General features: G+C 50.6%; 1 protein-coding gene across 5 annotated transcripts in view; it reads right to left on the bottom strand.

The window, feature by feature from the left end:
- Window positions 1-2,749: 2,749 nt before the first annotated feature.
- The window catches only part of KREMEN1 (kringle containing transmembrane protein 1), an 83,176-nt gene continuing 76,216 nt past the window's right edge, over window positions 2,750-9,709 (bottom strand). Inside the window, exon 10 of one of the 5 annotated variants that reach the window (XM_055374099.2) lies at window positions 2,750-3,432. In XM_055374099.2, the coding sequence (XP_055230074.1) occupies window positions 3,352-3,432 (81 nt within the window). In that variant the 3' untranslated portion in view covers window positions 2,750-3,351. Of the gene's footprint in view, window positions 3,433-7,627; window positions 7,990-9,709 lie in introns of those variants that run through there. The other 4 variants (XM_055374101.2, XM_055374097.2, XM_055374098.2 and 1 more) reach the window with 4 other exon arrangements.

The raw sequence follows: 9,709 nt of genomic DNA, 5'->3' as shown, positions 1-9,709 counted from the left end.
AGCCCAAGGGCTCAGGGGATGTATCTAGGGAGATTGGCTTTCTCTCCATTTTCCAAGGCGGGTCCTTGCCACCAGCCTCCATGTTTTCAGGAAGCTGCATGCAGCCATGGACATGACATTGGCCACAGAGGCAAAGTCATGGTGGGGGCTGGATGCGGTGGCTCACACCTGTAATCCCAGCACTTTGGGAGGCTGAGGCAGGTGGATCACTTGAGGCCAGGAGTTCGAGACCAGCCTGGCCAACATGGTGAAACACCATTTCTACTAAAAATACAAAAATTAGCTGGGCATAGTGGCACATGCCTGTAATCCCAGCTATTCGGGAGGCTGAGGCAGGAGAATCACCTGAACCCAGGAGGTGGAGGTTGCAGTGAGCTGAGATCGTGCCATTGCACTCCAGCCTGGGCAACAAGAGCGAGACTCCATCTCAAACCACAATGAAAAACAAAGTCATGGTGGGGCCTTGGACACGAATTCTGCTCTCTGGGCCTCGGCTCCCCCATTGGAAAGAAGGCAATCCCCCAGCCTCTCATGATGGAATTCTGGTCCAGGGGACAGCTCTCAGCTGTCTCTGGCTACATCCAAGGGAAGACCTGACTGTAATCTTTGCATGGAGCCCCCACAGGTTGGCTCCTCTGAGCTTGGCATAGTTTGTAGAAGCCTGAAGATGATAACCCTCTGGAAAGAGTTTTCCAATATGAATATGTGGGGATGGGCAGGTGTGGCTTCAAAGTTGTAAAAAGGGTTCAGTCCATCTTTACCCCCACTTACCAGCAGGATGACCTTGGTCTAGGAACACCTGTCCGAAGAAGAGATGTTATCCACCCAGGATTAAGTGATGGCAGCACAGACTTTATTTCTCCGAGACTCAATTTCCTCATCTATAAAAACTGGAATAGAACTGTACCTACCTCATGGGGTTGCTGGGAGAGTCAAAGGAAATAAGGCACCGTATGTAGAGTTGAGCGGGGAGCCTGGTCCGAGGGTGTTTAGTGAATGCAATGTCAAGATGACCGAGTGCCTGCCCCTCAGCAGCCTTGCTCCTCCCAGCTCTGCGTGCAGGCCCTGGGGCTCCCCCGAGTGGTTTGATGAATGCTAGGGCTGCTCACAGCCCTTCCTCTGGAATGGGGTGCAGCAGTGTGGGGGCCTTCTTAGGGGTGGGTTCCTAGTACCTCATTTAGAGTTTTGAAGAGGCAGCCAGTGTCCTGTGCGGAGAGCATTCCAAGGCCTGGAAGGCCCACCAATCACCAAGTTCTAGCACAGGCCCAATCAATCACTCCCACAACCTGCTGCAGACTGGCTGGCGGAAGATCAGACGCCCTGGTTGCTGAGGGTTAATTACCAACTTAGCACCCATTGTCTCAGGGAGAAATTGCAAGAGTCTTTCTCTTTTTGTCTCTTTCCAAAGGCATAAACATTTGTACTGCAAGTGGCCCAGGGGGCCTGGAGATGTTTATTTTGTAGTTAACAAAGAGAAGGACATTTTGGCTTGGGAGCTGAGCATTCTGCTGGCCCAAAGCTTCTGGGAGACTCCCTGCACTGGGAGGTGTCTCCAGGAGTGGCTCAGGGTGGGGCAGGGCAGTGGCGTGGGTGATGCTGGGCAGCAGAATAGATGTCTAGTCCAGGGCATTGGCCAGGCCCCCTCCTGGGGGCAAGCAGGGGAAGCAGTGTTCCTCAGTGCTCCTAGTGCGTGCTGGAAACACACGCACCAGCCTTTTAACAGTGCTTCCACTGAGCAGTGTGACAGTGAGAGAGACTTATGTTGTTCTTTTTGTTTTGTGTGCTTTCCAAATTTTTTTTTTTTTTTGAGATGGAGTTTCACTCTTGTTGCCCAGGCTGGAATGCAGTGGCACCGTCTCAGCTCACTGCAACCTCCGCTTCCCGGGTTCAAGTGATTCTCCTACCTCAGCCTCCTGAGTAGCTGGGATTACAGGCATGCGCCACCACACCCAGCTAATTTTTGTATTTTTAGTAGAGACGGGGTTTCGTCATGTTGACCAGCCTGATCTCAAACCCCTGACCTCAGGTGATCCGCCTGCCTTGGCCTCTCAAAGTGCTGGGATTACAGGTGTGAGCCACCGGGCCCAGCCTCCAAATTTTAAAATAATCCACCTGCACTTTATTTTCAAACTTGCACATGTAATGCATGAATGTAAGAGATTCAAGCCACATATAAATATATCAAATAAAATGTGAAAATGTAAGTGTCCTCACCTTCTCTTTTCCTTTTTTTTTTTAGAGACAGGGTTTCACTCTGTTGCCCAGGCTGGAGTGCAATGGCGTGATCACGGCTCACTGCAGCCTAGACCTCCCAGGCTCAAGTGATTCTCCCACTTCAGCCTCCTGAGTAGCTAGGACTACAGGCACACACCACCATACTTGGCTAATTTTTATATTTTTTGTAGACATCGGGTTTTGCCATGTTGCCCGGGCTGGTCTCGAACTCCTGGGCTCAAGAGATCCACTTACCTTGGCCTCCCAAAGTGCTGGGATTACAGGCGCAAGCAACTGCCCTGGCCTCCTCCTGTCTTCCTCCTTTCCTTTTCCAAAGGTGACCATGATAAGAGTTAGGCACAGAACTTGCAGGACTTTGCTGGTGCCTTTGTATACAGATACATATATTTCCCTCCCTCTTTTTAAAATTTGGCCAAAAAAAAATTACACTTATGCTTTGTTCTTTGACTTTTTTCACGTAAGATATTCTGATACAGTGTGTGTAGAAGCACTACATTAATATGTTCTTTTTTTTTTCATTGCCTTTGGAGATTATACACCACATTAATTTCAATGGTGACATAGGATTTCATAGTATGGAGGTAGAATAATTCATCTGATCACTTATCTGGTAGAATGAGTTCTTTAGAGGGCTTGGTGAGAGTGAGACCTGGGCTAATGTCCAGGTTTAGGGTCAGGAAACCTGTGACATTATTTTTTTCTTTTTTCTTTTCTCTCGCAATTTTGCCCAGGCTGATTCTGAATTCCTGGGCTCCAGGCATCCTTCCCCTCAGCCTCCAGAGTAGCTGAGATTACAGGCACGCATCACCGCGCTGGGCAAAAAATCCGTGTAACTGTAATGGAAGGGCTTGAGAGCAGTTGCGCTTCAGGGTTGGCCTTCTTCCGCAGATCTGCGGTCTTACCACGGGGCGGCGCTGGTGAGCAAGCCTGCGCCGGGACGGCTCCCGCAGGAAAGGCGAGGGCCGCAGGAGGCGGCGGCTGGGGGCTCTGCAGCAGCGGGAGCTGGGCGGGCGGGCAGCTCTTTACCTCTGCCAGCTGGGCCAGGGGCCTTAGCCTATTTGTCCACCTGCAGCATTGGGGGAACTATGAGGACATTCAAATTCTGCATTTGTTCCCTTACCTGAAGCAACAGATAAGGAAATCCACTGCAGGCAGGGAGTCGGCAGAAAAGGGTATTTTCACCCAACAGCTAGGTCCCTAAGAAAGTGAAGGTCAGAAGATACTTTTATTAAATGGGGTCACATATTGAAGGTCCTGGGGAAAACCAGCTACTTGAAGGAACCAAGTCAGGAATTATTCTCTAAGGAGGGAACTGCCCCTACTTTGTGCATTGTAAACTTGGAGTTTGATAAATAGGGTTCTCAATCTGAAAGGCGGGGCAAATCTGAGGTGCCCCCTGCTCCTGGTGGTCCCCTGAGTTTACTGATAAAAATTGTCAAAATGTATTGAGGACTCACAGGCCAGTCACTGAGCTAAATATTGTACCTTTCTTATTTCATTTAATCTTCACAACAACCCTAGGAGAAACTACTGCTGTATCTTTCTTTTTTTTTTTTTTTTTTTTTTTTTGAGATGAAGTCTTGCCCTGTTACCCAGGCTGGAGTGCAGTGACTAGATCTCGGCTCACTGCAACCTCCGCCTCCCAGGTTCAAGCGATTCTCCTGCCTCAGCCTCCCGGAGTAGCTAGGGAGTAGCACACCAGGCTAATTTTTTTGTATCTTTAGTAGAGATGGGGTTTCAACATGTTGGCCAGGCTGGTCTCAAATTCCTGACCTCAGGTGATCCGCCCGCCTTGGCCTCCCAAAGTGCTGGGATTATAGGCATGAGCCACCGTGCCCAGCCTGTACCTATTTTCTAGATGAATAAATGGAGGTTATAAAGGAGCCAGGCATGGTGGCTGGTGCCTGTAATCTCAGCACTTCGGGAGGCCAAGACGAGAGGATCACTTGAGCCCAGGAGTTCAAGACTAACCTGGGCAACATAGTGAGACCCTGTCTCTACAATAATTAAAAAAAAAAAAAATCAGCTGGACGTAGCAGCCCACGCCTGTGGTCCCAGCTACTCAGGAAGCTGAGATGGAAGGATTGTTCAAACCCAGGAGAGTGAGGCTGCAATGAGCTATGATTGTGCTGTCAGAGGCAATGGAAACAGAGCGACTCCATCTTGAATAGGGGCTGAATAAAATGAGGCTGAGACCAGCTGGGCTGCATTCTAAGGAGGTCGGGCATTCTTAGTCACAGGATGAGATAGGAGGTCGGCAGGACTGGTTTCACAAGATACAGGTCACAAAGACCCCGCTGATAAAATGAGATGCAGTGAAGAAGCCGGACAAAACCCGCCAAAACCAATATGGCAATGAAAGTGACCTCTGGTTGTCCTCACTGGTCATTATATGCTAATTATAATTCATTAGCATGTGAAAAGACACTCCCACCAGGGCCATGACAGTTTATGAATGCCATGGCAATATCTGGAAGTTACCCTCTATGGTCTAAAAAGGGAAGGAACCCTCAGTTCCGGGAACTCCCCACCCCTTTCCCAGAAAACTCATGAATAATCCATCCCTTGTTTAGTATATAATCAAGAAATAACCGTAAGTCTACTCAGTCAAGCAGCCCATGCCGCTGCTCTGCCTATGGAGCAGCCTTCCTTTATTCCTTTACTTTCTTAATAGACTTGCTTTCACTTTACTGTCAGCTCACTCTTGAGTTCCTTCCTGCTTCAAGCCAGGAACCCATGCGGCACCCCCAGGCTGAATCCCAGTTTTGGAGTTTACCCTGTGACGGTGCCACTGCTCTCCAGCCTGGGCGACAGAGTGAGACCCTGTCTTTAAAGAGAGGAAAAAAAGGAAAGGTTGTGCTTGGCAGGCAGTGTGCCAGAGCCCCAAGAGTCAGCAGGAGGGGTTGGGGGGAGAGTGGGGGGGTGCAAGGGGCGGGGAGGAGCTGGAGAAAGTTGAGCAGATTCTGTCTCCCGCTAGGGCAGATCCCAGCCCAGTAAGTCAGCGCACAGAAGGGCAGGCCTCGCCCGTCTCACAGGACTGAGAAGAAAGGCGAGTTTCTCAGAGACTGGAGGACTCCCTACATGGGAAAGGGAAGTGATTTTAGCCCGTTTGGCTGGGAGTTCGGCTGATGGTTCCAATTCATGGGTATTAGCAGAGGGGAACAAGAAATTGCTGAGGGTGGCAGATTGGTTATAATTAAGAGAACCTGGGAGACGCAAAACAATGTGAAGGCCACCAGCTGTCCTGGATCTGGAGACTCTGTCCTTGGAGCTGCTTGCAGGGGGTTGGAGGGATGGCTCAGGAAACCAGCCGCCCTCCCCTGCAGTGCAGACCATTCAGCAAAGACTGCAGGAGGATGGAGCCTCTCTGCCTGATATTCCCAGGGCTCAGGGGACTGCCCTTGCTCCTGGGTCTTCCCTCCTGCTTCACTGTCACCTTTTCTTCCTCCACAATTTAAATGCACCCATCTTGTCTCTTAGGAAAGCAAACAGGCTTGGGAGTGGGCTCAAATCCTGACTCCTGTGCTTTTTTTTTTTTTTTTTTTTAAAGACAGAGTCTTGCTCTGTCTCCCAGGCTGGAGTGCAATGACACAATCTCGGCTCACAGCAACCTCCACCTCCCCGGTTCAAGCGATTCTCCTGCTTCAGACTCCTGAGTAGCTGGGATTACAGGCACGTGCTACCACACCTGGCTAATTTTTATATTTTTAGTAGAGACAGGGTTTCACCATGTTGGCCAGGCTAGTCTCAAACTCCTGACCTCAAGTGATCCACCCACCTCAGCCTCCCAAAATGCTGAGATTACAGGCATGAGACATCATGCCTGGCCGGTTTTTACACTTTTTAATTTTGGGGGGAAAAAATCAAAAGAATAGCATTTTGTAGCATTTCGTGACACATGAACATTATATAAACTTCAGGTTTTGGTGTCCGTGAAGTTTTATGGGAACACAAGCGTGACCATTTGTTTACCTATTGTCTGTGGCTAATAACAAGGGGAGCTTGGTGGCCCCCATTCCCCCACTCCTCATGGAGTTGCGTAGATGGCTCCAGGGCTTGTTGGAGTCATCGAGGGTCCCAGTGGCTGGCCTGTGATTCTGGTCAATGGATCTGAGACTGTATAGCCTGCAAAGTCTAAAATGTTTAGTATTTAGCCTTTTACAGAAAATGTTTGCCGACCCCTGGCATAAATGCCTGACAACAGGTGATCAGTAAAATGTATCCTGTTATTCGTATTATTATGACTGTTACTATTATCCCTTCTGGCCTCATTTTAACTTTCAAATAATCATGCTCATGGCTTAATGGAGAGATTCTAAACCTGAGGTCCATGGAAGGGTTTCAGGGGGCAGGGGGTCTCTGGACCCCTGCAGTTTGGCAGATGGGGTCTTTTTTGCAGGGAGAGGCTCCATCCAACCCCTGGTTCTCAAAGGGGTTTGTGTCATCAAATAGGTAAAGAAGTGTAGGTTTGATTCTTCCTTGACCCAGGAAAATCGATCCACACTTTTCCTGGGCTTTCCGGAGGCCATATCCTTGAAGATGAGCTATTTGGGGGCCCACCCACTGCCTGTGTTGGAGGGGCCTGCAGCTCAACAGGAGTGAGGACCCCCAGCTTTGGAGCCAGTGGTCCCAGGCTGAGTCCGAACCTTGGCGGCCCCTGGCTGGACCCCTTCTCTGACCCTCAGTTCCCTTGTTGGGTTGCGGCAAAGATGAATTCGGTAATGTCTGCTGGTCACTTGGCACAGCGTCTGGTACACAGTAGGTACTGCAGAGATGGTAGTGGTTATTAATCTTATTGTCCTTGCACATTCAAAAGTGCTTTCCTCAGCTCACTCAGACCCAGGAAAAGCTGCCCCTGTGTTTGGCTGAATTTGAGGTCTGAATACCCCTTGAGGGCCCTTAATCTCTATCTTTGGTACCAGCAACTAAGGCAAGTCCACTAAACATTCACATGATCAATATGCAAAGAAGCACGACCCTCATTGAAGTTTGTAAAAGTTCAGTGACCTCATTTGAACAGAGACAATGCTACTAAGACGGAAATAAATGGGATCTGCAGCTTCACTGTTGCGAAAGCCCTGGCTGTTTCCGAGTGTTTGGTGTTTCTCCCGGAGGGGTTACTCTGGAGCTCAAGCTTGGGTCTACTTTCCCCCTAAAACGCTTCTTGTGGAGCCCCTTTTCCCAGCTCAGTCACCCAGAGCTAACGGGTTTATTCCAAAGCCCAGCAACCACCACCGGGAGGGGACAGGGTGTCCTTGCAGCCAGGCTGTCCTGGAGATGGGCGTCCTGCACAGACTGGTTCATGTTCAGTCCGGCAGGCACTGCCCCCCCCACCAGTTGCTGGGCATAAGCCCATTCAGCGGAGGCCTGGTGGCTCCAGACAACAGCTGGAGACCAGAAATGAAGACTTCCAGCTACAAGCAAATGTTGCTGCTTCTTAAGGTTGAAATATTCTATCCCTAAAGTGTCCCTTTCAGCTGAGCAAAAACAATCCCCCATCGGGACCCGACCTCGCCACAGAGGAACAAAAGCTTCCCAGTTCTCTGAGTCCCAGAGACTGTCTGCAGTTTCAGGCACGCATGGTCCAGAGGGGAAAGAAGATGGTCATGTGACTTCCAGGCCTGGAGACAAGGTCACCCTTGTCCAGCCCCGTTCCCCTTCACAGGAAGAAGAGCCTCTGACTGCCTGACAAAGGATGGGGCTGGTGCTGCCCTGGTGCTGGCTCCCGGGTGGTGGATTCTCCAATATCTGCATCTGTTAGGTTCAGGAGAACACAGGGCAAGGTCAGTGGTCCCCAGAGTCCACTCAGATGGGTTTGAGGGTCTCATCCTGGCCTCATTGTCCCATAATCCCAAAGGGGTTCTTCAGGTGGGACAGTTGAACATTCTGGCTGCATTTATTTTATTTTTCTATTGCAGCGTAATTTGTCCCTAAGAAATTCACCAGCAAGGCCGCCCCGTTTGTTTTCCACCAGCCATTTCCTGCCATTAAAAATATTTTCCTTCATGGAAGGAAAGAGCTTCTAGGAGAGAGAAGGAAAGCCCAGTGAAGATAAACGGTCAAGTGAAGCTGACCTTTAAAGGGGCCATCATGGGTCGGGCGTGGTGGCTCACGCCTGTAATACCAGCACTTTGGGAGGGCGAGGTGGGCGGATCATCAGGTCAAGAGATCGAGACCATCCTGGCCAACATGGTGAAACCCCGTCTCTACTAAAAATACAAAAATTAGCTGGGCATGGTGGCGCATGCCTGTAATTCCAGCTACTCCGGGAGGCTGAGGCAGGAGAATCGCTTGAACCTGGGAGGTGGAGGTTGCAGTGAGCAGAGATTGCACCGCCATACTCCATCCTGGGCGACGAGCAAAACTCCGTCTCCAGAGAAAAAAAAACAAAAACAATTTTGCCAATAGGTTCTTTGGCTTGTCTCCCGTCCTACCCCTGCCCACCCTGGTCCTGCCAGGCACTCCCTCACTGCCTCAGTGCATCCCAGGACACTGTCCCCCCATAGCCTTCTGAGGGGTGGCCCCAACACTCACCCTGAGGATGCCACCTGTGCCCATGTTTTCTTGGGTTGTGCAGAGCCCTGTGCTCCTTGTGGGGGGCTCAGGCTGTCTGTCCAATGCCTGCCGGACAGCTCTGCCTCAGTGTCCCACAGGGACTGCAGTGGACTTAGCCCAAAAGAATTCATCAGGTTTCCTCTCACACCTGGCTCCTTTTACATTCCTTATGTCGAAGAGTGGCCCCTCTCTCCGCTCAGGCACCCATGTCAGGTACCGGAGCACCATCCCAGACACCTCCTCGTTCTTAACCCCCACCTCTATTCTAGAATGAAAGGAACATCTACCTTTGATGGAAAACATACTGCAGGTAATAATAATTCATACAGCCCAATGCCTCACAAAGGCAGGTACTATAACTGTCTCCATTTGACAGGTGAGAAAACAGGCACACAGGGCCGTGTTACTCACCCCAGGTCACATGGTGAACAGTGGAACTGGGATGTGAGCCTGAGCTACCCAGCCCCATGCACGTGCCCCTGCCCTGGGAGTGCAGTCAGCATCTCTCTCCACAGCACTGGCTTGGGGGCCCAGGCATGCCCTCAGCATCTCCTGGCTGGGCCTGTAGAGTCTCCCGACTGGTTTCCTTGCCCTCGGTCTTACCCCGCTCAGATCTGTTTTCCCAGATGCAAGGAGGAATGCTTTCTAAACTGGGAATCTGATGTCACTCCTCCGCTGAAACCCTTCAAAGGCTCCCTGTTTTACCCTCACTGGCCTCACAGAGAATGAATGGAGGAAACTGAATCCTGGAGGGCTGACTCCAGGGCTGTGCTCCCAGCTACTGTCCCCCACAGCCTCTCCATGCCTGAGCTGTCTCATCTGCCAAAGAGGGAAAGTGGTACCCATGGCGAAGAGTTGTAGGATGTGCACAGTGTCTGCCAGCAGAGTGCCTGGCGCAGAGTGGGCAGCTCATACATGG

The sequence above is a fragment of the Gorilla gorilla genome, chromosome 23, assembly GCF_029281585.2.
Source record: "Gorilla gorilla gorilla isolate KB3781 chromosome 23, NHGRI_mGorGor1-v2.1_pri, whole genome shotgun sequence".
In the NCBI taxonomy this organism is placed as follows: Eukaryota; Metazoa; Chordata; class Mammalia; order Primates; family Hominidae; genus Gorilla; species Gorilla gorilla.
The sequence above is the reverse complement of the archived record's forward strand: the minus strand, read 5'-3'. Positions and strand labels throughout refer to the sequence as shown.